This window comes from Budorcas taxicolor, chromosome X (assembly GCF_023091745.1).
Source record: "Budorcas taxicolor isolate Tak-1 chromosome X, Takin1.1, whole genome shotgun sequence".
Classification (NCBI taxonomy): domain Eukaryota; kingdom Metazoa; phylum Chordata; class Mammalia; order Artiodactyla; family Bovidae; genus Budorcas; species Budorcas taxicolor.
The window spans coordinates 65,811,477-65,839,011 of NC_068935.1; the positions used below are offsets into that span (position 1 = coordinate 65,811,477).

The window sequence follows — 27,535 nt, forward strand, 5'->3', positions numbered from 1 at the left end:
TCTTCACTACCCAGATTCTACCCCTAACATTTTGCTGTATTTGCTTTATTATATAATTATCCATTTATTAATTTTTTAATCTACTATTGCATCTTATTGTTTTAGACATTTCACAGTAAGTTGTATATGTCCAGTACCTTCAGTCTGAAACCCTTCAGCATGTATTATCATTAGCTAGTTATTTTTAGTTCTTTTTTTGAGATAAAATTACAGTAAAATGCACAGATCTTAAGTGTACCATTTAATAAGTTCTTAGCAAATGCATTTACTTGTGTAATTAAGAACCTTATCAAGATAAAGAATATTGCCATCACTTCAGAAAGTTCCCTCATGCCTCTTCAAAGTCAGTTTCTGCCATTACTCCCACCCTCAAAAGCAACCACTCTTAGGATGTTTTTCACCATAGATCAATTAACTTTGCTTGAACTAAAACTTTATATAAAAGTAGTCATCCTGAATGCACTCTTTTGGGGCAAAACTTCTTTCACTTATTATAACGTTGTTTGAAATTCATTTATGTTGTTATATATATATATCAGTAGTTTATTCCTTTAATTGGTGAATAGTATCTATCATATGGCTATACCACAACTTATTTATCTAGTCTCCTACTGATGGATATTTGAGTTGTTACTAGTTTGAAGCTATTAACAAATGAAGATGCTATGAAAAAACTTGTACAAGTCTTTTGTGAACATGTGCTTTCCTGTGTGAAAATACCTAAGAATGGAATCATTAGATCATAGGATAAGTACACATTTAGTTTTATAAAAAAGTTCAAGACAGTTTTCCAAGTTTTTGTACCATTATTTACTCCCACCAAAATGCCAGAGCATTCTGCCCATCCACGTCCACACCTAGTTTTGTAAATCTTTTTCCTTTTAACCATTCTAGTGTGTGTGTAGTGGTATTTCATCATGTTCAGCATCTTTTCATGTGTTCATTAAGCACGTGGGTATTCCTTTGTGAAATGTCTGTTCAATCTCTTTGGTCAGTTTAAAATTTGAATAGTTGTCTTATTTTTAAGTTGAGAGAGTTCTTTTATACATCATAAATACTAGTCCTTTGTCAGATATGTTTTGTGAATATTTCTTCTACTTTGTACCTGGCCCATTCATTTTTTTAAACTGATGTATTTTGTGGAGAAGTTTTTCACTTTGATGAATTCTAATTTATCAAAAGTTTTTATTGCTTTCTGTGCCCTTTCTGAAAAACCTTTGTCTACCCTGATTGTCAAATTTCTGGTATATATTTATTACTTATAAATTGATGTAGCCATTAAAAAATTTACTTCGATCTTAAAGCTTTCACCCAGTAGCCAGAGCTTCTCACTTAGGACTTATGCTGTCTTAAAAAAAGTCTCTTTCCCATCAGGAAGCTTGCCAGAGCCTCTTTTCCTCATCTATCAGAGGGCAGACAAAAGAAGCAAAAACAACAATCTCACAGCATTTAGAACAAAACCCACAATCACAGAAAGCTAACCAAAATGATTTCATGGATCACAGCCTTGTGTAACTCAATGAAGATATGAGGCATGCGGTGCAGGGCCACCCGGGATTAATGGGTCATGGTGGAGAGTTCTAACAAAATGTGGTCCAGTGGAGGAGGAAATGGCAACACACTGCAGTATTCTTGCCTCAGGAACCCCATGAACAGTATGAACAGGCAAAAAGAGATGACACCAGAAGATGAGCACCCAGGTCTTTAGGTATGGTACTGAGGAAAAGCAGAGAAATACCTCCAGAAAGAATGAAGAGGCTAGGCCAAAGAGGAAACAATACTCAGTTGTGGATGTGTCTGCTGGTGAAAGTAAGTTCAGTTCATTTCAGTCACTCAGTCGTGTCCAACTCTTTGCGACCCCGTGAACCGCAGCACGCCAGGCCTCCCTGTGCATCACCAACTTCCAGAGTTTACCCAAACTCATGCCCATTGAGTCGGTGATACCATCCAACCATCCCATCCTCTGTCATCCCCTTCTCCTGCCCTCAACCTTTCCGAGCATCAGGGTCTTTTCAAATGAGTCAGCTCTTCGCATCAGGTGGCCAAACTATTGGAGTTTCAGCTTCAACATCAGTCCTACCAATGAACAGCCAGGACTGATCTCTTTTAGGATGGACTGGTTGGATATCCTTGCAGTCCAAGGGACTCTCAAGAGTCTTTTCCAAAACCACAGTTCAAAAGCATCAATTCTTCGGTGCTCAGTTTTCTTTATAGTCCAACTCTCACATCCATACATGACCACTGGAAAAACCATAGCCTTGACTAGACAGACCTTTGTTGACAAAGTAATGTCTCTGCTTTTTAATATTCTGTCTAGGTTGGTCATAACTTTCCTTCCAAGGAGTAAGCATTTTTTAATTTCATGGCTACAGTCAACATCTGCAGTGATTTTGGAGCACAAAAAAATAAAGTCAGCCACTGTTTCCACTGTTTCCCCATCTATTTCCCATGAAGTGATGGGACTGGATGCCATGATCTTAGTTTTCTGAATGTTGAGCTTTAAGCCAACTGTTTCACTCTCCTCTTTCACTTTCATCAAGAGGCCTTTTAGTTCCTCTTCACTTTCTGCCATGAGGGTGGTGTCATCTGCATCTCTAATGTTATTGATATTTCTCCTGGGAATCTTGATTCCAGCTTGTGCTTCCTCCAGCCCAGTGTTTCTCATGATGTACTCTGCATATAAGTTAAATAAGCAGGGTGACAATATACAGCCTTGACATACTCCTTTTTCTATTTGGAACCAGTCTGTTGTTCCTTGTCCAGTTCTAACTGTTGCTTCCTAGCCTGCATATAGGTTTCTCAAGAGGCAGGTCAGGTGGTCTGGTATTCCCATCTCTGTAAGTTTGATACTATAAAGAACAATGCTGCATAAGAACCTGGAGCATCAGGTCCATGGATCAAGGTAAGTTGGAAGTGGTCAAACAGGAGATGGCAAGAGTGAACACTGACATTTTACGAATCTGAACTAATATGGACGGGAATGAACAAATTTAGTCTAGATGACTATTATGTCTACTACTGTGGGCAAGAATCCCTTAGAAGAAATGGAGTATCCCTCATAGTCAACAAAGGAGTCCAAATGCAGTGTTTGGGTGCAGTCTCAAAAATGACAGAATGATCTTGGTTTGTTTTCAAGGCACACTGCTCAACATCACAGTAATCCAAGTCTATGTCCCAACCACTAATGCCAAAGAAACTGAAATTGAACAGCTCTATGAAGACCTACAAGACCTTCTTGAATTAACACAGAAAAAAAGATGTTCTTTTCATTATAGGGGATTGGAATGCAAAAGTAGGTTAAGAGATACCTGGAGTAACAAGCAAGTTTGGCCTTGGCATATAAGATGAAGCACGGCAAAGGCTAACAGTTTTGCCAAGAGAACACATTGATCATAGCAAACACCCTCTTCCAACAACATAAGAGATGACTGCAGGTGAACCTCACCAGATGGTCAGTAACGAAATCGGACTGATTATATTCTTTGCAGCTGAAGATAAACAAGACCTGGAGCTGACTGTGGCTCAGATCTTGAGCTCCTTATTGCAAAGTTCAGGCTTAAATTACAGAAAGCAGGGAAAACCACTGGACCATTCAGATATGCATATGTACTCATTTGCTTCAGTCATGTCTAACTCTGTGCAACTCTATAGACTGTAGCCCACCATGCCCCTCTATCCATGGGATTCTCCAGGCAAGAATACTGGAGTGGGTTGCCATCCCCTCCTCCAGAAGATCTTCCCAACCCAACGATCAAACACCCATCTCCTACATTGCAGGCAGATTCTTTCAGTTGAGTCACTTAGGAAGCCCAGACAATTCAGATATGACCTAAATCAAATCCCTTATGATTATACAGTGGACATGATGAATAGATTGAAGGGATTAGATCTGGTAGACAGAGTGCCTAAAGAACTATGGACAGAAGTTCACAACATTGTATATTAGGCTGTGACCAAAACCATCCCAAAGAAAAAGAAATGCAAGAAGACAAAATAGTTGTCTCAGGAGGCCTTACAGATAGCTGAGAAGAGAAGTGAAAAGTAAAGGAGAAAGGGAAAGACATACCCAACTGAATGCAGAGATCCAGAGAATAGCGTGGAGAGACAAGAAAGCCTTAAGTGAACAGTGCAAAGAAATAGAGGGAAACAATAGAATGGGAAAGACTAGAGATATATCCAAGAAAATTAGAGATACCAAGGGAACATTTGATGCAAAGATGGACACAATAAAGGACAGAAATTGCAAATACCTAACAGAAGCAGAGTAGATTAAGAAGAGGTGGCAAGAATACACAGAAGAGCTATACAAAAGTGGTCTTAATGACTGAGATAACCATGATGGTGTGGTCACTCACTTAGAACCAGACATCCTGGAGTGTGAAGTCAAGTAGACCTTAGGATTAGTATGAACAAAGCTAGTAGAGGTGATGGAATTCCAGCTGAGCTATTTCAAAAGATAAAAGATGGTGCTGTTATAGCACTGCACTCAATATTACAGCAAATTTGGAAAACTCAGCAGGGGCCACAGGACTGGAAAAGGTCAGTTTTCATTTTAATCCCAAAGAAAGGCAATGCCAAAAAATGTTCAAACTACATTATAAGTTCACTCATTTCACATACCAGCAATGTAATGCTCAAAATCCTTCAAGCTAGCCTTCAGCAGTACGTGAACTGAGAACTTCCAGATGTACAAGGTGGATTAAGAAAAGGCAGAGAAACCAAAATCAAATTGCCAATATCCATTGGATCATAGAAAAATCAAGGGAATTCCTGAAAAATCTCTGCTTCATTGACTACACTAAAACCTTTGACTGCAATGTCACAACAAACTGGAAAATTCTTAAAGAGATGGGAATACCTGCAGCCATGAAATTAAAAGATATTTGCTCCTTGAAAGAAAAGCTATGACCAACCTAGATAGCATATTAAAAAGCAGAGTCATTACTTTGCCGACAGGTTCTGTTAGTCAAAGCTGTGATTTTTCCAGTAGTCACACACAAATGTGAGAGTTGGACCATAAAGAAAGCTGAGCGCCGAAGAACTGGTGCGTTTGAATTGTGGTGTTAGAGAAGACTCTTGAGAGTCCTTTGGACTGCAAGGAGATCCAACCAGTCCATCCTAAAGGAAATCAGTCATGAATATAATTGGAAGGACTGATGCTGAAGCTCCAATACTTTGGCCACCTGATGCAGAGAGCCAACTCACTGGAAATGACCCTGATGCTTGGAATGATTGAAGGCAGGAGGAAAAGGAGGTGACAGAGGATGAGATGGTTAGATGGCACTACCGACTCAATGGACATGAGTTTGAGTAAACTCTGGGAGATAGTGAAGCACAGGGAAGCCTGGCGTGCTGTAGTCCATGAGGTCACAAAGAGTTGGGCACAACTTAGCAACTGAAGAATAACAATGAACAGAAATCTAAATATCTCAGCAAAATATATAAAGACAGTGGGTTTTTTTTTTTTTATCACTGCTTCAGGGGTTTGTTTGTCAATGCTTAGGGCATTTTATAATTTTGTTGAGTATTATATTGATGTTTAGATGACAGGAAGGGATGGCAGAAGTGTATTATTATCAGGCAAGGGAGAAGAGAGTATAAAGTTGCTTTGGAAAATCTAAATCTAACATCCTTCTCTTCTATACTGGCTATTGCCCACCTTTTTCTTCCCCTGTTGTTTCTGATCCAAGGTATCACTGCTTCTAAGCTTTCTTGATTCCAACAACTGGAATTGAGAGTATAGTTGAAATTCTATCTAAATTTTAATGTTTTCTCAGGATATGGACAGTGTATGAATATGCATTATCCCCAAGAGAACTATCAGATTATAAGTAGTGATCTGTTATTAGTAGGTCTACTTTCACAGTTGTTTGGTTTAATCATTTTCTCTCTTAGAGCAAGCATTGCTTTTTGGTAAAAAATTTGAGGGTAAAACTGATTGTTCTTAAGACCAATCAAGAGTTGATTGAAGAGAAATCTATATAGGGATTTTGAGAGGCTATTCAGTAGTATTATGGATGAGTAATTTTAGATATCCTATTAGAGGTTTGAGTTTTTGTTTTAAAAAGGCCTTTTATACATTTTTATTTCTTTAGAGAAAGATCTAGTGAAGCAAAAATGAAAACAAAACCAACAATCTCTCAGAACTAAAGTTATAGGTGGATTTTAGTGTACTTGGGGGCTCATCATACAAAGAATCAGTGCAACATGATGAATTTTGTAAGGATATGGAAGCCCAATATATAGTGCTGAGAGTTCTAGTTACCAGAAGTCTCCTACTGTGTGCGTATGTATTTGTGTGTTAGTCACTCAGTCGTGTCCAACTCTCTGCGACCCCATAGACTGTAGTCTGCCAGGGATTTTCCCAAAAGAATACTGGAGTGGGTTGCCGTTTCCTTCTCTAGGGGAAATCTGCTACTAACAGAAATTAATTAGGAGTCCAGTGTGTACAGGGTTTATCTGATCCTAGCTAGAAGATCTCTGGGTTTTATAAAATGGAATGATTTTCACAGCGCTGTGGAGTGAAGAATAGTTCAGTTATCAGTAGAAATATTGTTGTTCTTATACTTATCACAGAAGTCTTGATGTGAATAACCGTGTCTCAGGATCTACTTTTATTTTTGGCCCTGGAGGCTTAGAATGGCACAGGGCCTACCACTAGAATAGCCAATAATATGTGTATGTATAAATAAATTTATTTATGTATTTATGCTTGTGAGATGAGTTCTCTGGTGGTGCTGGCAGTGGATATTTACTGCTTGTGGAAAATTAGCAGTTTTTCCCAGTGGCCTTCTTTGAGATCTACCAAGATTTTCTTTCCAGCCATTTTTGTTAACTCAGAAGTAAAATTTGTTCATTATCACCTGCTCAGAGACACTTGAGCAGTGCAGAATGTTCCAAGGAAGCCAAAGAGATTTTTTAACTCCTTATATAATGAAAAGTTACCTTTGAGGCCTGAAAGTCCCACTTCCATTTATTTTGTTCTATTACCTCCTCTGATTCTCCACATCCCAATTATGTGTGCTTTTGAAGTCTGAGGTAGCAGTGTTTAAAATGAAACGGGATGAAGATCAGTGATTAGATTTTTTATACCCTTTCATTTACTCTTTTTTTTTTTTTTTTATTGTTACAGAAGAAGCTACTATGGAGGAAACTGGGCCAGTTTTAGCTTTTCAGGTCTGTTGTCCTGGCTAAAGGAACACCAGGTAAAATTCTTCTTATTTTTTTTTAGTTAATTATCCTTCAATTAAAACATAATTGATTTACAGAATTTTGTTGTTTTCTGTCAAACCTCAACATGAATTAGTTATAGGTATACATATATCCCCTCCCTTTTGAACCTTCCTCCCATCTCCCTCCCCATCCCACAGAACTGCAAAACCCCAACAGGAAGAGATTTATAACAACAATAAAAACTGTGACTGAATAAATGCATATACATATACACTCATAAGCATAATTAAAACAGTCCAACAAAAATAAAGTACAATAGATGGACCTGGCGAACAAAGGGAACCAAAAATTATATCTTCCAGTTAAGAACGAAACTAACTAAAGCACAAACTGGAAAACAAAATTGAAGCAAGGTGCCAAGTGGGGAATAAAGCAATGTAAACATAACTAACAAATATGTTGAGAGGAAAGGAACAAAAGAAAGGATAGATATACAAAGTTAAATAGAGGAAGATAAAGATTTATATACATTAAAGATTAATTGCAAGAGGAAAAGAACAGTAGGAAAAGCAAACAAAGGAATAAATGTAGAAAACATAGTAATAGGTTTTTAAAAATTAAAAGTAAAAAAGGAGAGGAAAAAAAAAAAGGAAGAAGAAAGAAGAAAATAAGGAAAATTCCACAGAACTGCAAAAGCCCAACATAGAGGCAGAGGTTTATAATAACAATAAAAATGTGACTGAGAAAATAAAAAGGCTCAGGAACTTACTTAGATTTCATAGTGCCAGTAAAACTGACAACTACAACAGGGGGCGGGGGAAAGAAACCAAAAAAAATAAAAAGTAAAACGTAAAAATCCGTAAGATTCTACAGAACAAGTAAAAACATAAGAATAATAAGTGTTTTTATTGAATCACTGCTGTCAGAGTCCTTTCCCTCACTGGGAAAAGTCCACCTCACCTCCCTAGGGTGCCCTCCATCACTGTGCCAACCTCTGAACCTGTTGTGGGGGCAGCTCAGATTCTAATCTGGTCCTACTTCTGTGTGTTCTTGCCGCCAGTGTCCATAGATATCAGAATTAGTGTGTTTTCTTTTGTGAAAGCTCTCAATGTCCTTTTATATATTCCTGGACATAGAGTCTGCCTAGTTGATCGTGTAGAGTTAATCTGCAGCTTGTACAGCTGGTGGGAAGGTTTTGCGTCTTCTACCTTAGCCACACTGCCCCTGGGTTTCAATTGTGGTTTTACTTTCACCTCTGCATGTGCGTCGTCCACTGGGGTTTGCTCCTGAGGCTGCCCTGGAGGACTTGGGTCTGCCCCAGTGAGGACCAGGTGTGGAGGTGGTGCAACTTCTTGGGTCACAGGTTCTGGCAGCATCAGGTACTCAGGGGAGTTGGCGGCTAGGGCAGCAGGAAATATAGTGCTCTAGAAGGTTGTGGCAACCAGTATTGGCCAATACGCTCCAGTATTCTTGCCGGGAGAATCCCCCTCTCTGACAGAGAAGCCTGGCAGGCCACAGTCCACAGGGTCAACAAAGAGTTAGACGTGACCAAAGTGACCCTGTGTGCATAGACGCAAGAAGTGTTTTTTTTTTTTTCACCTGTGGCAGCTCTGCCCTAGTTCCGTTTGTGTGTGAAGGTGGCACAGCTGGTTGGCTTGTGGAGACCTTGGCAGTGCAAGTATTCAGGGACATGGACTGCCTCCGCCAGAGGAGTTATGGCCCTATCAGAGTCTTTCTCTGAGCCTCTTGTAGCTGGCAATCAGAAGACCTCTTTGGCCAGTCTTTCTCCATTTCTCTGACTGTTCAGGCACTTACATGGCTTCCTTTCCTGGGGTCCTTCTCTGTTGATTGCTGTGTCAAGCACATAGAGGGGCCCCACTGCCTGGGGTCCTACTTTTTAGATCGGCCTATCAGGCTCTTAAAGGAGCACCCTGTGTGGGGTCCTACTCTGTAGTTCAGTGTGTCAGGCGTTTGATGGATCAGCCTCTGTATCCTTCAGCTGCTGGATCCTGGCATGGAGAGAGAGAGGCTTTGGTGATAGCCCCACCCCCTACGCGTGACTCGGCAATATCGCCTTGCTTCCGTGGCTGCCTGGCTTTCTTCCACAGGCATTTCCCACCACAGTCTCCTCTCTTACATCCCCTCGATCTGTTTCTTCCACAGTCAACAGCAGCCCTCGACCTGGGGTTGCTCCACAATCCCTAAACTCCAGCTCCCAGTGGCTGCACCTTCTAGGGGACCTGCGTCACTGTCTGGGGTATGTATGACTGTGGCAAGGACTGTCTGATTCTCATTCCATTTAGGCTGCCACAGATCAGTTGTTTCACTCTCAGCCTTAAATGTTTCTCCTCTGACTCAGACAATTGCCCCAGTGTGGGAATCGGACCCCTGCTTCAGTTCCCCTACCCACCGAGGGGAGGTTCAGTCCTACTAACACTCCTGATGTTTCCCCTAGTTCCTTCCTTCTGCTGAGTTTTGTGTGGTTCTATATATTCTTTTCTGCTGGTCAGGTACTCCTGTCTGCTCTCAGCTGGTGTTCTGCATGCACTTCTGTGTCTGAAGGTATATTCATGAAGTATCCATGGAGAGATGTACTCCATGTCCACCTACTCCTCCACCATCTTGTTCTCCCTTATCTTCTTTTTTAATTTACTAGATTGTATTTTGTGTCATACAATTACTCTGTGTTGAAGAAGACTTGAAGGTTCTTTTGTATTATAAGGTTGATAATTTTTATTTACTTATTTAACAAAAATTCTGTAGTCACCTTTTCAGCTAATATTATCCCAATGCTACTAAAATATAGTAGCATCCCTTTTTAAGTATAAATAAATATGTTGACTGAAGAATAAATCATATATGTTTGATACCATGTTGTAATTATTCTGTATACACAAAATGAGGCAAGTATTTTTCTCCAAAATATTCTTTCAAAAAAATATCTCTATCCTTAAAAAATCTCACATATTACTAGTTCTTTCAGTTAGTATGTTTTGGGGGAGAAATCTAAGTATTTTGGGAAGATACATTAATTTGAAATGATGTGTCATTGGTGATTTTGCTTATATATGTCACCTGATAGAATAATTAAAAACAAAAAACAAGGAAAGAAATTTCATATATATTTAGTAATTTCCCCCCCCCAGAATAGAATTTCACTACTCCAATGTTAGACATCATTCTAAAGTAATTTTTATAATATCATTTACAGCATACATTTTACATGCAGAGTTGGTTATGTCTTGGAGTTTACCAGTTTTTATGAGACATTAAAAACTGTCCTAATATTCTATAAATGGTACATGTAGCTTGACATGGAATTCCTTCTGAGAGCATCATACATAGACTAAGAAACTGCTGTATCTCAAAAGTGTTTAGACATTTGGGGAAGAAGGGTGATAGATTCTAGAACATTGTATTCAGTTAACTAAGAATAATACAGCTAAGACTTATTAAGCACTTATCATGTACCAAGTATCAAACTAAGCATTTAATTTTCTTGATTGATTTAATAAGTGACTCAAAAAGTACCTGTAGTGATGACAAAGAAATTGATGTTGAAAATGTACTGAAGATTCAGTTTGAATGCAATTCAGTATATAGTTAGACTGTGGAAAAACAAGCAATATTTGTGAAGTAACATTTCATGTAATAATTCAAGCTATGTATAAATCAAGAAAGTAAATTATAAATAGATTCATTTAGCTATTTTTTTATCAATATACCTCAATTATTTTATGTTGATCAGGAACCATTTTTTGAATGTAATCCTTGGCAAGTGTGTGTGAGGGTCATCTTATATTGAAGCATATTCAGTCCTTCCATGAGAAAATTTAGCCTAGATTCTCAGAACAACAGCAACCTAAATATAAATATCTTAATTGTCTGAATGGAAAATTTTGGGTGAGTGAAGGGAATTTTTAAAAAATAAATTTTGGTAATGGATTAGATTTATTAAAACATGGTATTTTTGTAGACATTTATTTTAATGCTTCTTTTACTACTCCAGCATCTTGAGTTTGTCATCTTATCCTTTTTCCCTTCACATGCTTCTTTTTCTCAGGTTGGTAACCCTGTTCAAAGCTCCTGTACTTCACCTCCTCTTCTTTTGTGTTGGGATGTTTAATGACTATCTAATAATTATACTTGATAATAAGAACTGTCTGCTGCTACTTTTTGTCAGTTTAAAATGTTAAATTCAAGACAGTAGAGCCTTTTAAAAATAATTATTGCCTACTTTGTGAAATCTGTAAGTTTTAAAATTTTCTGAGGTGAGTTTACTTTAAACAAAGGCTATTATAGTTATATCTCACTACTAGTTTATTGAGCATTTATAATACATTAAATATTGTTTTTTTCTCTGAGAGATGTATATCAAGTAGAATAAAATTTTGAACAGATTAAAAATTGGCCCTTGAGATTTGGAAAGGTTTTTTGACATCTTCAGAAATCCCCTGTATTCGAATATTGTATGATGTGATTTTCTCCATAGCATATAATTGGAAATTATTGAAAAATTTAAAAGGCCACTTTCAATCCTTAGTAAGAATTTGAAAGTGTGTTAGCTCCTCAGTTGTGTCCAACTCTTTGTGACCCCATGGACTGTAGTCTGCCAGGCTTCTCTGTTCATGGGTTTCCCAGGCAAGAATGCTGGAGAGGGTTGCCATTTCCTTCTCCAGGAGATCTTCCCAACCCAAGTATTGAACCCAGGTCTTCCACATTGCAGTCAGATTCTTTACCATCTGAGCCACCAGGGAAGCCCTACTAAGAGTTTATATACTTTATTATGCATTCCTAATTTTAGAGTACTTCTAAGTATGAAATATTTAGGTTGATTATTATAAAGTCTTTAGTTATACTGGGCTGAATACTTTTCAAAAATACTTTTACGTATAATCAAGATTTGACACAGCTACTGACCAACCTTCAAAAATCTGAAATTAAGTAGAATGAAGTAATTTTGGGCCTGCTGTTTTGACAACAAAATTTTAAAACTTTTTTAGTAATGAGTAATATTTGGACGAGGCTTCACAGTTAGTGCTAGTGATAAAGAACCTGCCTTTCTATGCAGGAGACATAAAAGACATGAGTTTGATCCCTGAGTTGGGATGATCCCCTGGAGGAAGGCATTGCAACCCACTCTAGTATTCTTGCCTGGAGAATTCCATGGACAGAGTAGCCTGGAGGGCTACAGTTCTTAGTGTCACAAATAATCAGACACAACTGAAGTGACTTAGCCCGCACAATATGTGCATCAGATATGGCTGAGTCTTAGCAGATGGAGGGTTTGTTGTCCCAGTTCTTAAGCAGTGTCACAACAGCCATATCCAAATGACTGCATCAAAACGTCACATATCCTGATAGAAATTGGTAAACAAGAATTAGCTTTTGATAGGATAGATTTTTACACATTATTTTCCTTTCCTTCCTTTAAAGTTACACACTATGCTGGAGTTGCTTCAATGACTCTGAAGTAATATCCTTTGAGTTTTGATGGGTTGGAAGGAAAGGCATGAATTTAGAAAGATATAAATTTTCTCAGAAAAGTAGAAGTTCAGATTACCCAATTTAATTAGAATTTCTCATCCGTATTTTGTTTAGGAAAACACTGATATTGTGAATGAATGCCCAGCATGGCAAGAGAAGATCCTTGAAAATGAAGAAGCTATTGCTCTTAGCAGGACAGACAAAACAATTCAACATGTGGAAGTGTTTTGTTATGCAAGGTATGATAAGTATTTATTTACAATAAGTGACATTAATGACTTCATATTCACATCTTTTCAGAAGAAGCCGACAGTAAGAATTTACATGGCATTGGTTGCTACAAGTCTCCTTGATATGCTTGCCGTCTAAAAAAATATAACTTTCAGTTTTGTTATGTTTGTTCATTTGCATTATTTTTTTAGATTTCACTTGTAAGTGGTATACAGTATTTATCTTTCTCTGTCTGACTTAATTCATTTAGCATAATATCCTCTAGGTTCATCAATGTCATTGTAATTAAACTTCAAAAACAAGCAAACTCATAGAAAAGAGAGAAAGAAATCATATTTGTGGTTACCAGTAACATTGTAGTAAGGGGTGGCAACGGGGTACAGGGAGGATTGGATGAAGGCAATCAAAAGGTACAAACTTTCAGTTATAACTAAGTACTAGAGAGGTAATTTACAACATGATTAATATAATAAACACTGCTGCTGCTGCTGCTGCTGCTGCTGCTGCTGCTAAGTCGCTTCAGTCTTGTCCGACTCTATGCGACCCCATAGATGGCAGCCCACCAGGCTCTGCCGTCCCTGGGATTCTCCAGGCAAGAACACTGGAGATAATAAACACTGCTTTGTATTATATATGAAAGTTGTTGAGAGAGTAAATCCCAGGAATTCTCAACACAAGAAAAAATACTTTTTTCTATTTATTTAATTTTGTATCTGTATGAGATGATGAATGTTCACTAAACTTATTGTGATAGTCACTTCATGATATATGTAGTAAATCAATCATTATGCTCTACAGCTTAAGCTTATACAGTAATGTATGTCAGTTATATTGCAGTAAAACTGGAAGAAAACACTAAACTGTAACTTTAAGTTTTCTTTGTTTAGATAATCTTACATTAATAATTTGTAATTTACCAAGCTCTTTAAATATATTTTCTTGTTTCATCCTTACAACAGTCCTATGCTAGTATAGAGCAAATAGTGTTAGTTAGATTTTTTAGAGTCCTCAGTGAAGCTCAAACAGTTTAATTTGCTGAAGTTCATCGGGCTTGATAAATGTCAAATCCATATCTAAGCTAGTTAGCAGTGGCATGCATGCATACTCAGTCATGTCTGACTCTTTTGCAACCCCACAGACTGTAGCCCACAAGGCTCCTCTGTTCTTGAGATTTCCCAGGCAATAGTACTGGAGTGGGCTGCCATTTCCTTCTCTAGGGCATCTTCCCGACTCAGGGATTGAACCCACATCTCCTGTATTGGTGGGCAGATTCTTTACCACTGAGCCACCAGGGAAACCCTAAGTAGCAGTGGAGTCTTAGATTAAAAACCCAGGGTTTTTTAATCCTAGTTTGATGTTCTTCTAACCCTTCTTAGATAATATTCAGTATAGCAAAATGCAAAATTATAATTTTGAATTAAAAAACAAATTCAGTGGTGATGACATTTTGGGGCATATTTTTTTAAATCATGAGAGAATGGCAAAAGTAATGCTTTCAGTGTCTCCTTCTAAGTGAAAGAATTCATTGTTTTAAAGCAATTAGAATAGTTTATTTTTTCAGATTACATGGTTAATGGGCTAAAAGGTAACCATGAAATAGTTCAGTGCAATTTTTGAAGTAGTGATAAAGTCAAGGGATTTAAAACATCAATGTCAAGCTCTATAATAGTAATTAAAACTTAAAATCCAAGATACTAGAGATTTTTTAGGATGTGTACTGTCATCATACATAGCCTTGTTGTGGCACAGTGACCTGAGCCCTTTAAAAGTTGAGGTACTTGTCACTGATTTTTTAACCTATATTCATATCTGTCAGGTAACTAGCATTTTCTGTCATTAATACACAGTTAATTTTCTATGATTTTATATAAAAGGACAGCCTTTGAAATGTCAGATACAGATTATAATTTGCATATGCTAAATGGCATTCAGTAAGACAAGTATAACTCTGATACTGTTCAGAGCCAGTGTAGGCTGATTTAGAACAAAAGATGATCTCAGCTGTTAAGTCATATGCTTTAGCAAAAGCAGGAATAAATATTTCATAACTATTGTGTGTCTATGAATACTGCTTGACTAGAATATAGTGACAGTCATACTCAGGCCCTTTGAGAGATACTTTTGCTGTTTCAAGGCCTCTGATTTCTCTACTCTTCATGACAATTAGTGTTTATAATTCCTAATGACTGATATGATACATTTTTTAAATTTTTTTTTTTATTTTTTTACTTTACAATACTGTATTGGTTTTGCCATACATTGACATGAATCCACCACAGGTGTACATGAGTTCCCAACCCTGGACCCCCCTCCCACCTCCCTCCCCATATCATCTCTCTGGGTCATCCCAGTGCACCAGCCCCAAGCATCCTGTATCCTATATCGAACCTAGACTAGCGATTTGTTTCTTACATGATAGTAATGATATGATACATTTTGAATGCAAAGGAAATCATCTTGTTTTTGATTCCTGGTCTCTTCGGTTTCACTTTTGGAACTTCCCAAAGTGATTATTTTGTGAAAAAGTAGTTGTAGTTTCAGACTGTGAATTTTATATCATTGTAACTAGGATTCAACACATATCTTTATTTGGAGAAGGAAATGGCGACCCACTCCAGTATTCTTGCCTGGAGAATCCTGTGGACAGAGGAGCCTGGAGGGCTGCTGTCCATAGGGTCGGTCGCACAGAGTCAGACATGACTGAAGTGACTTAGTATGCATGCATTGGAGAAGGAAATGGCAATCCACTCCAGTATTCTTGCCTGGAGAATCCCAGGGATAGGGGAGCCTGGTGGGCTGCCGTCTGTGGGATCACACAGAGTCAGACACAACTTAAGTGACTTAGCAGCAGCAGCAGCACGTATCTTTATTAATCAAAATAGGAACAATTACCTTTCAACACATTTTTACCAATGAGAAATAAGTTTGTTTATTTCTATAGCATAAAAATTCATGCTTTGGGATTTGACAAACTCTTGGAAAGCATTTTCTACCTTCTGCTGGTTTTGGAAGCATTTTTCCCTGCAAAAAGTTGTGAAGATGCTTGAAGAAGTGGTAGTCGGCTGGCAAGAGGTCAGGTGAATATGGCGGATGAGGCAAAACTTTGTAGCCCAGTTCATTCAACTTCTGAAGCATTGGTTGTGTGATGCCATGATCTTAGTATTTTGAACGTTGAGTTTTAAGCCAACTTTTTCACTCTCCTCTTTCACCTTCATCAAGAGGCTCTTTAGTTCATTTTCACTATCTGCCATAAGGGTGATATTATCTGCATATCTGAGGTGGTTGATATATCTCCTAACAGTCTTGATTCCAGCTTGTAATTCATCAAGCCTGGCATTTTGCATGATGGACTGTGCATAGAAGTTAAATAAACCAGTGACAGTATACAGCCTTGTAGAACTCCTTTCCCAATTTTGAATCAGTCATTTGTTCTAAGTCCAGTTCTAACTGTTGATTCTTGACCTGCATACAGGTTTCTCAAGAAGCAGTTAAGGTGGTCTGGTATTTTCCATAGTTTGTTGTGATCCATATAGTCAAAGGCTTTAGCATAGTCAATGAAGCAGAAGTAGTTGTTTTCCTGGAATTCTTTTGCTTTTTCTATAATCCTACATATATTGGCAATTTGAGAAGCCGTACCATTTTACATTCCCATTAGGCATGTGTGAGTGACTGTTTTTCCATATCCTCACCATCATTTGATGCTATAACTTCTTCATTGTAGCCAGTGTTTATAGGTGTGTAGTAGTGATATCTCATTGCAGTTTTATTTTGCATTTCCCTGGTGCTTGATTTTCAATATCTTTTCATGTGCTTATTTGCCATCCATATATCTTTTTTGGTGAGATATCTGTTCATATCTTTTGCTTATTTTTTAATTGGGTGGATTTTTTTTTTTCCTGTGGAGATTTAAAAGTTCTTTAGTTTGCAGATATTTTCCCCCAGTCTTTAGCTTGTCTTTCATCCTTTTTACACATGGTATTTTGTAGAACAAATGTTTTAAATTTTGATGAGGTCCAATTTACCAGTTTTTTCTTTTGACTCTTGGACTAGCTATAGAGCCAGGAGATGTTTTTTCTGTTTAAAAAAACAGTTTCATAGATTTATGTTTTATATGTTAAGTACACGATCCACTTTAAATTTTTGTTTGTGGTATGAGGTTTAGATCCATGTTTGCTTTCCTTTATTGATATCCAGTTCCTTCAGTACTATTTGTTGAAAAGGCTGTTTTTCCTCCATTGAGTTACTTTTGCAAGTTTGTCAAAAGTCAATTGGCTGTACTTGGATGGGTCTCTTTCTGGATTCTGTTTTCTTTTCCATTGATTTCTGTCTTTGCCCATACCAATGTATCACACTGCCTTGATTACTGAAGCTGTAAGTTGGACTTAATATCTGTTAGAATGATTTCCCAAAACTTATTTTTCTTTATCAAGATTGTTTTAGCTTTCTGCAGTTTGTGCCATTCTATATAAATGTTTTAATAAGCTTGACCATGTCTAGAAAATTTTGCTGGATTTGATAGGAATTGCATTAAAGTTACTGATCAACTTGGGGTGAATTGACATCTTTATTATTTTGAGTTTCCCAATCTGTTGACAAGTTATGCCTCTCCATTAAGGGAGGTCATCTTGATTTCTTTCTATAGGATTGTATAATTTTCAACATAGCAGTTCTGTACATCTTTTTTTAATTGTGTACTTAAGTATTTAATTTTCTTTGAAGCAAATACTATTGTAAGTGGTATTGCCTTTTTCATTTTGGTTCCTTTTTAGTATCTAGAACTACAATTGGATTTTATGCATTCATCTTGTATCCTGAAATCTTGATCAACTTGTTTATTCTAGGAGTTTTTCTGTAGATTCCTTGGTATTTTTGCATAGACAGCTATGTTTTCTGCAAAGAGGACAGTTTTATGTCTTTTTTTCCATTGGCTTTTTGTTTTAAGAGAGTCTGTTTTCTATTGAGAGTCATGTGTTTTCTGTCTGTAGCTATATACCACAAGTTAATTGTAATTTTCTACTTATCCTTAGGCTCACTTAATGAGCTTTTTTTTTTTCCATAAAGGAAGTTATTATCACTTCTGAGTATCTTGTAGTTATATGCAAATGCTGGGCAGTCATTTAGTTTCTGCTACTAATTATCTTAATCTTGTACACTACTCTCTCAGCATATGCAAATCAAACTCACGGTCTGACCAAATGTCAAAATATTGAAAATCTTATACTTAAATGGTCACTGACACCAAGAGATTATTGTAGTTAGCTACATGAAGCATATAGAGAGAAGTCAAACCTCAATCCCTGGTATATTTCCTATGTAGAGTATTGTTTTTAATATTTTGGTAAATTTTCAAAATACCATGTAAAGATAGCTTTGTAATGACACAAATGCTGAAGTGTTATGACTTCTCTTCCCATTTTAGACCAGATGAGTAGGCTTATAGAGTTGATGTTTATTAGGCCAAAATCAATGATTTGATTCTCACATATGTTGCTTGATATTTCAGCAAGGAAGAACAGTGGCTGTCTCTTGGCTACAAACAGTATTATATCTATAACCAGTAGCCTTTTGATTTTTAATCTTTGATTACAAGGAGGATAGGGCAAGGATGCAAGTAGATCAGTGCAAACTCATCACCACTTTTTGGAAAATACCTCAAAGTATTGATACATGGCAAGTCAGTAACACAATATTCTAATGTAAACATACTGGATAGCATATTACTTTTCATTGTTGACTTTCCTTACTTTCAGAAATAATTGTTAAGTATTCAGTCTAAGAGTTTTAGTGATCTTTTGACTATGAAAGTTAGTACTTTTTCATTATTGCATAGTTGGGCTTCCCTGGTGGTTCAGTGGTAAAGAATCTGCCTGCTAATTCAGGAGACACAGGTTTGATCCCTGGGTTGGGAAGATCCTCTGAAGTAGGAAATGGCAACCCACTCTAGTATTCTTGCCAGGAAAATCTCATGGACAGAGGAGCCTGGCAGGCTACAGTCCATAGAGTTGCCAAAGAGTTGGACATGACTTAGTGACTAAACAACAATAACAACAACATAGCTAGGCTGAATATTAAAATAAAATAGCATAAGTCCAATTCTCACAAATTCTATAAAGAACTACCCCGATTGTTTTGCTTTATGAGTGCTTTGTTACCTTGGATGCTGCTAGTAATAAATGAGATAACCTGTAGTTTGGGCCAGAAATACTTCTGCTATACATAGATTATTTTTCTTTGAAACAAATATTATGATTATTACAGTTGACTTATGGAAGGGAAGAGTAAAAGGACTATAGCATTTATTGGATATTATCTTTTTGGCAACTGCTGTAACTGTGTTCCTTACATATTTTATTTCATTCAGTTTCACTTAATCTGTGCTACATCAGGGAGAGCCAGAGATGGGACAGGCAGGATTTCAACCCACATCTATCTAACTCAAAAGTTTGTGTTGTTTCCATTGTATCACAGTGTATTTCAGGCATCAGATAAATAAATATATGTGTGTGCATTAAGGGAACCATTAAACCAAGTGAATAAAGTATTTTCTTTGTGAAGATTAGCACGTACAGAAGTACATTTACTTACTTAACTTACTAGAATATTATTTAGTAGTATAAAGTAGTTACATCTATAATGGGGAATTAAAGTGCCTAACTCCCAGTGTACAGAAGATGAGGGATAAATCCAGTATCCTTTAGTTGTTGTGACTGTAGTTAGGACCCCACAGGATATTTTTGTAGTTTATGTGAGAGAATAAAAACAACTACTATTTCTGGTTTTAAACATTCAACAGACTATGAAAAAGCACAATACATTAATTCACACTCAATTCACAAAAATCCAAAGAGTTCTTAGGTGAAAGATGTTGTTGTTGTTCAGACTCTCAGTTGTGTCCAACTCTTAGTGACCCCATGAACTCCAGGCTTCCCTGTCCTTTACCATCTCCTGGAGTTTGCTCAAGGTGAAAGATGGTTGCTTATTTTGCATAATGTCATGTAGTTTCTTTAGTGAGAAGCGATTTTATGTTTCTAAAATATTGGGAAGAACTCGTGCTTTTTCTGCCCTGTTTCATTTTTGCATAATACTGAACATGATTTCCCCTTTTCTGATATGATAATATTAAAGCAGGATGAAAACTTGCTTCTTAGACTTATAAATGAACCAACTCTTTCATGGATTGATACTAAAATAAAGACATTGTTATAGTCATCTAAAATTCTACTTACTTAATTTATTTTAGATTCTAGAATTTTATAAATGTAGCATGAGCCTCTTTGACAAAAATGTAATAATACCAGTAAGAAGAAAGAAATACAAAATTTTAAAAACTGAAAAATCACTTGTAAGTTACAGGAATCTATGGTTTACCACTATATAACAGCAAGTTTGTTTTAGGCTACAAGTGACACAGTGTCCAATTAAAAGTGGTTTAAAAGTAGATGTATGGGTAGGTGGGATGGTAGGCTGGTAGGTGGGTTGGTTGGTTGTTACATAATTTGCTAATTGAAAATCTTAATCACATCAATCTTGGGGTAGTTGCCCAGCACTTTTCTTAGCTTTTCATCCAGAGTTACAAGATGATTGCCATGATACAAACAGGTTTTCACACAACAGAAACCTCTAAATGTGAAACAAGGGGGGAGAGTTTTTTTTTCCTATCATGTGTGTGCTTTTTTTTTTCTGTTATAATTTATACTGGGGAGTCTTTACCAAAGCCCCAAGTTCTCTCTTATCTCATTGGCTTAAACGAGATAACCTGCTCACTTTTAAATCAGTCACTAACAAAGGACAATAAAATTACTAAAGTTGGTTTTAATCAGCCATGATCCATCCCCTAGTTCTGGAAATTGCAACTCTTATGGTGCTGAGAAATAGGATATGGTTGTTAAAAAGACAGCCAATAGTATCTGCTCTGCTGCTGCTGCTGCTGCTAAGTCGCTTCAGTTGTGTCCGACTCTGTGCGACCCCATAGACGGCAGCCCACCAGGCTCCCCCATCCCTGGGATTCTCTAGGCAAGAATACTGAAGTGTGTTGCCATTTCCTTCTCCAATACATGAAAGTGAAAAGTCAAAGTGAAGTCACTCAGTAATCTGACTCTTAGCGACCCCATGGACTGCAGCCTACCAGACTCCTCCATCCATGGGATTTTCCAGGCAAGAGTACTGGAGTGGGGTGCCATTGCCTTCTCCAAGTATCTGCTCTACATCACCTTATATTTTTTCCTTGGAGAAATATGACAAGAGATTGACATTTCAGCTATATTCTAATGTGCATGTTAACGTTTTGAGTTGTTTACAAATAAGGGAATAAATCTATCAATATGTTATATTGCATCAATTTAAAATTGATTACAGTAGATTTTTTATATATCCCTGGTTTTTGGAACAGCAACTTTTGAACAGTCTGATTTTTTGTAAATCTTATTCATAATCATTAAACATTTATTTGCAGAAATTAACAGATGGGTAACTGTGTAGTATATACGGTGCAATCAAAAGTAAATGGCTTGGGATTTCCCTGACAGTCCAGTGGTTAAGACTCCATGCTTCCAATGGAAAAAGCAGAAGTTGGATCCCTGTCAGGGAACTGAGATTCCACATGCCATGTGATGTGGCCAAAAACTTAAAACAAGAAAAAAGTGAATGGCCTTAGAATAAAGTGCATATATCAAAGTAAAGAGTATAATTTCTGCAACAAGCTGTGCTGCGAAGAGGAAAGGTGCAAATAACTGAAAAATAGTGAGCACCTGTGCTGAATACATTAACCGGTTGGTTGACAATTTTTCATTTGACTTATCTGAAAGTGTGACTGTTACAAGGCATTAATAACACATATTCAATTTGAGGCATTCCCTTGTTGCTACCATTAATTGGTAACAATACTAGATAATATCAGAATTTATACCCCTAAAACTCCCCTAAATTCAGATTGTGCCTAATGCATTAATATAAGCTCTTATTCAGTTGAAATTAGGTAAAACTATCTCAAAAATATTGTTATACTGTATTGTAAATGTCCCTTGAAATTCAAATTATCAATATAAATGACACTGGATTTCATTTGTCAATTTATTTTCATATTGAAAATTTTTATAAGAGCTAATGGTGCATATTTTTTTTAATTTATATGTTAAAATCAGTAGTGTTTTAGAACTCAAAAATTTTTTTTGAAAATTCATAATCCAGCCACAGTCATGTACAACTGGCAATTGTGTTTTTATACTTTTTATATACTTTAAAGTTAAGAAAATTGAGTTATTGTTCGGGAGTGTTCTTCAAAAGGTTGAATTATTTTATTTTTAATTTTTTTAATTGGAGACTAATTACAGTATTGTGGTGGTTTTTGCCATACATTCACATGAATCAGCCATGGGTGTACATGTGTCCCCTCTCCTGAACCCCCCTCCCACCTCCCTCCCAATCCCATCCCTCAGCGTTGTCCCAATGCACTGGATTTGAGTGCTCTGTTTCATGCATAGAACTTGGACTGGTGATCTGTTTCACATATGGTAATATACATGTTTCAATGCTATTCTCTCAAATCATCCCACCCTTGTGTTCTCCCACAGATCCACAAGTTTGTTCTTTATATCTGTGTCTCTTTTGCTATCTCACATATAGGGTCATCCATCTTTCTAAATTGCATATATATGCATTAATATACTGTATTGGTGTTTTTCTTTCTGACTTCACTCTGTATAATAGGCTCCAGTTTCATCCACCTCATTAGAACTGAGTCAAATGTATTCTTTTTAATAGCTGAGTAATACTCCATTGTGTATATGTACCACAACTTTCTTATCCATTCATCTGCTGATGAACATTTAGGTTGCTTCCAAGTCCTGGCTATTGTAATCAGTGTTGCAGTGAACATTGGGGTACATGTGTCTCTTTCAATTCTGGTTTCCTCAGTGTGTATGCCCTGCACTGGAATTGCTGGGTTGCATGGCATTTCTGTTTCCAGTTTTTAAAGGAATCTCCACACTGTTCTCCATAGTGGCTGTACTAGTTTGCATTCCCACCAACAGTGTAAGAGGGTTCCTTTTTCTCTGCACCCTCTCCAGCATTTATTGTTTCCAGACATTTTGATAGCAGCCATTCTGACCAGTGTGAGATGGTACCTCATTGTGGTTTTGATGTGCGTTTTCTCTGATAATGAGTGATGTTGAGCATCTTTTCATGTGTTTGTTAGCCATCTGTATGTCTTCTTTGGAGAAATGTCTGTTTAGTTCTTTGGCCTACTTTTTGGTTGGGTCGTTTATTTCTCCAGAATTGAGCTGCAGGAGCTGCTTGTATATTTTTGAGATTAATTCTTTGTCAGGTGCTTCATTTGCTATTATTTTCTCCCATTCTGAAGGCTGTCTTTTCACCTTGCTTATAGTTTCCTTCGTTGTGCAAAAGCTTTTAAGTTTAATTAGGTCCAATTTGTTTATTTCTGCTTTTATTTCCAATATTCTGGGAGGTGGGTTATAGAGGATCCTGCTGTGATTTATGTTGGAGAGTGTTTTGCCTAAGTTCTCCTCTAGGAGTTTTATAGTTTCTGGTCTTACATTTAGATCTTTAATCCATTTTTGTTTTATTTTGTGTATGATGTTAGGAAGTGTTCTAGTTTGATTCTTTTAAAGGTCATGGACCAGTTTTCCCAGCACAACTTGTTAAAGAGATTGTCTTTTCTCAGTTGTATATTCTTGCCTCCTTTATCAAAGATAAAGTGTCCATATGTGCATGGATTTATATCTGGGCTTTCTATTTTATTCCATTGATCTATATTTCTGTCTTTGTGCCAGTACCATACTGTCTTGATGACTGTAGCTTTGTAGTATAGTGTGAAGTCAGGCAGGTTGATGTTGGGGCATTTGACATTGTCCCAGAGGTTTCTGGGGTTGTCCTCATTTCTTTTAATTCTTTTTTCTGTTTTCCTCTCTGCTTCATTTATTTCCACCATTCTATCTTCCACCTCACTTATCTTCTCTTCTCCCTAGTTATTCTACTGTTGGTTCCCTCCAGAGGGCTTTTGATCTCAGTTATTGCATTACTCATTATTGATTGACTCTTTATTTCTTCTAGGTTGTTGTTAAACATTTCTTGCATCTTCTCAATCCTTGTCTCTAGTCTAAATCTGTAACTCCATTTTGTTTTCAATATTTTAAATCATGTTAACTATCATTCTGAATTATTTTTTAGGTAGACTCCCTATTTCCTCCTCTTTTGTTTGTTTTTGTGGGCATTTATCATGTTCCTTTACCTGCTGAATATTTCTCTGCCTTTTCATTTTGTTTAGATTGCTGTGTTTGGGGTACTCTTTCTGTATGTTGGAAGTTTGTGGTTCCTCTTTGTGGAGGTTGCTCCCTGTGAGTGGGGTTGGACGAGTGGCTTGTCAGGGTTTCCTGGTTAGGGGAGCTTGCATCTGTGTTCTTATGGGTGGAGCTGAATCTCTTCTCTCTGGAGTGCAATGAAGTATCCAGTAGTGAGTTTTGGAGTGTCTATGTGTTTGGCATGTCTTTGGACAGCCTGCACTTTAATGCTCAGGGCTGTGTTCCTCTGTTGCTCGAGAATTATCATGGTATGTCTTGCTGTGGAACTTGTTGGCTCTTGGGTGGAGCTTGGTTTCAGGGTAGGTATGGAGGCTTTTAGATGAGCTCTTGTCTCTTAATTTTCCCTGGAATCAAGAGTTCTCTGATGTTCTCAAGTTTGGATTTAAGTCTCCTGCCTCTGGTTTTTAGTCTTATTCTTACAGTAGCCTCAAGACTTCTCCATCTATACAGGACAGATGATAAAACATCTAGGTTAATGGTGAAAAAATTCTCCACAGTGAGGGACATCCACAGAGGTTCACAGAGTTACATGTAGAAGATAAGAGGGTGGAGGGAGATAGAGGTGACCAGGAGGAGAAGAGGGGAAGTCAAATGGAAAGAGAGCAATCAAGCCAATAATCACACCCCTAAGTGAAAATGGATACTGAAGATTAGATCCTTAAAGGTACAAAATTGATAACAAATACCAAAAGCAAAGATTAAAAAATCTAGAGTAGATGTTAGCCTCTCAAAAATATAATATTAAAAGTGCAAAACAAAATGAATCAAAAAAATAATAAAATATATATATGAAATTTGTTTTAAAAATAGGATTTTTTTTTGGAAGGTAATAGTAGGTTATAAAAATGAAAATTAAAGGAGTAATAAATTACTTGTTTCACCTTGTACTTGTTATCAAGGTCTATAGGCCTCTTCCAAATCTTAGTCAATGTTAACTACAAGGTTTTAGTCTGTTTCATCTGTCACTTCCAGAGCTTTTCCATGTTCTTTTTTTTATTTTAGCTTCCTCTGTTTGCAAGTCACTTCAGTGACTAATTTCTGCCCTGATACAAGGGGGTGAAGGCGGTCATTTATTTAGGTTCACTCGTTCAGTTGTGTTGTGGGGAGGGAGGAACACTGTATTTGCAAACAAATATCGCTGCCGTGTGTGGGGAGTGCTCGCAGTGTATGGACCACACTGGGTTTGCCCCAGCTCACAGCAGCCTGTGCTTTTGGGTCTGCAACAGCTTAGGCTCTAGGTTCTCTGCAGAGTACTGTCCAAAACAGACCTTGTGTTTCATGCACTTCCCATGTCTAAGCTGCTCAGGTACAGGTTCTGAAGTACCCCGCAAGGGCACAGACTTGGTTCAGCTTGTGTTTTGTGCCCTTCCCAGGTTCAAGCAGCTCAGGTGATCAGGTGCTTGGTGAGCACACTGTCCCAGGTGGACTGTGCATCTTAATCACCTCCCCTGTCCTGTATGTTCAGTTTCCCAGGTTTGCTGTGAGAGCATGGTCTCAGGTGTGCTGTGTGTCTCCTCTAGGGAGCTGATCTCAGGCTGTGACCCTCTTGGCAGATGTCAGCCATCCAGGATCCTGGAAAGATGTGATTAGCAACGGGAGCCTGCTCACAGTTTGGTGGAGGATGCAGGTCTCTGGATGCCCCTTGCCTTCATGCTCTGGCTGTGGCATGACTGCCTCTCTGCCTCCTGCAGGGGGAGGGGCGTGTACACAGCGGGCTGACTAGCTCTCCTTTCGTTTTCGCTCAATCCTCTGTTCTGTGAGTCTTTTGAGGAAAGTTCTTTCTCTCTCTTTTCTTTTTTTTTTTTTTTTATTCTGGCTATCCCACAGTTTGGGTTGCTTTCTGACCTTAGCTCCCTCAGATTGTCCTCAGGGCATTCAGGCCTGGTCCTTACCCTAAACATGTAGCCTGCGCCTCCCTGTCCAAACCCTGCTCACTGGTGGCAGACACGAGTATCTGGGCTGCTTCTCCACTGGCAGTTGTGGTTAGGTGCGTATTTTGTGGGTTTTTTTGTTTTTTGTTTTTCTCCCGGTTATGTTGCCCTCTGAGATTCCAAAACTCCCCACACATCTGCTGGTGAGAGGGTTTCCTGGTGTTTGGAAACTTCTCCTCCTTCATGACTCCCTCCCCGTGGTGGGTCTCCATCACTAACTCTTTTGTCTCTCTTTTTGTCTTTTATATTTTGCCCTATCTCCTTTTGAAGAGAATGGAATGCCTTTCTGGGTGCCTGGTATCCTCTGCCAACATTCAGAAGTTGTTTTGTGGAAGTTGCTCAGCATTCAAATGATCTTTTGATGAATTTGTGGGGGAGAAAGTGGTCTCTCTGTACCATTCCTCTCCCATCTTGGGTGAAACCAAGGTTGAATTATTTTAAGAAAACTTTTTTTTAACCAAAGTACCAAGTTTTTTTTTTTTTTCCTTTCTTAATTTTTATTTCTACTTTATTTTACTTTACAATACTGTATTGATTTTGCCATACATTGACATGAATCCACCACGGGTGTACATGAGTACGAAGTTTTTAATTTGAGGGAAGCTAAGTCTTTTTGATGAATAGAAGTTTGCATGATGAGAAATTAAATGGAGTTTGGAGAGTTTTCTAGTGTCTTTATAACTTCTAGTTAGGTATTAAATTCAGTGTTGACAGAACTCTAAAAATATTGTAGTTGTTGAAAAGTAAGGATGGTATTGTGTTTCTCTTGCATATGTTTTTCATAGTGTTAGGTATTTCACTAGATTATGATGTTCAGAATAGTAAAACTTAATAACTTATGGATATGGAACATATTTACAAAGAACAACTCCTTTTCTGAAACTTATACCCTTAAGTAAGTATTTGGACTTCTGTTTTCCAGATTGTCCAGTACTGGTTAATGCATTTCATTCCCTCTAGAAAGCTCTCTTTCTGAGAATATAATTGAGAGCCACTAACCAGATCAATTGGTGTGCTCAATTTCCATGTTGTCATCATCATTCTGTCTTATCTATAAAGTATAATTAACTATCCTATCATTTCGTAGTTTAATGTTTAGGCATGCAACATTTTGCTGCAAGTTGTCACCTCATGCAACACACTTTGGTTTCCTGGTTTTCAAAATAATGAATGTGAATACAAAGCATGAACAATTCTGTAGAAAATACACAAATCCCATTTCATATTATCATTCTTCATTTTTAATGTTGCTTAATGGCAATTGTGCTGTTACTTGGTTATGTGGCCAAAGAGCTTTCAACATGTGATGTCAGAAAAACCTGAGGACACATGTTTTGAATTGCCTGTTTACCTGTGGGAAATTTAACAGTATCTTATATTTTATTAATATCTTATATT

General features: G+C 37.4%; 1 protein-coding gene across 1 annotated transcript in view; it reads left to right on the top strand.

The window, feature by feature from the left end:
- Positions 1–27,535, top strand: part of CHM (CHM Rab escort protein) — a 237,326-nt gene that overhangs the window by 70,734 nt on the left and 139,057 nt on the right. The window contains exons 3-4 of the mRNA XM_052662673.1: positions 7,133–7,205; positions 12,775–12,899. Of these exons, the coding sequence (XP_052518633.1) occupies positions 7,133–7,205; positions 12,775–12,899 (198 nt within the window). The remainder of the gene's footprint in view (positions 1–7,132; positions 7,206–12,774; positions 12,900–27,535) is intronic.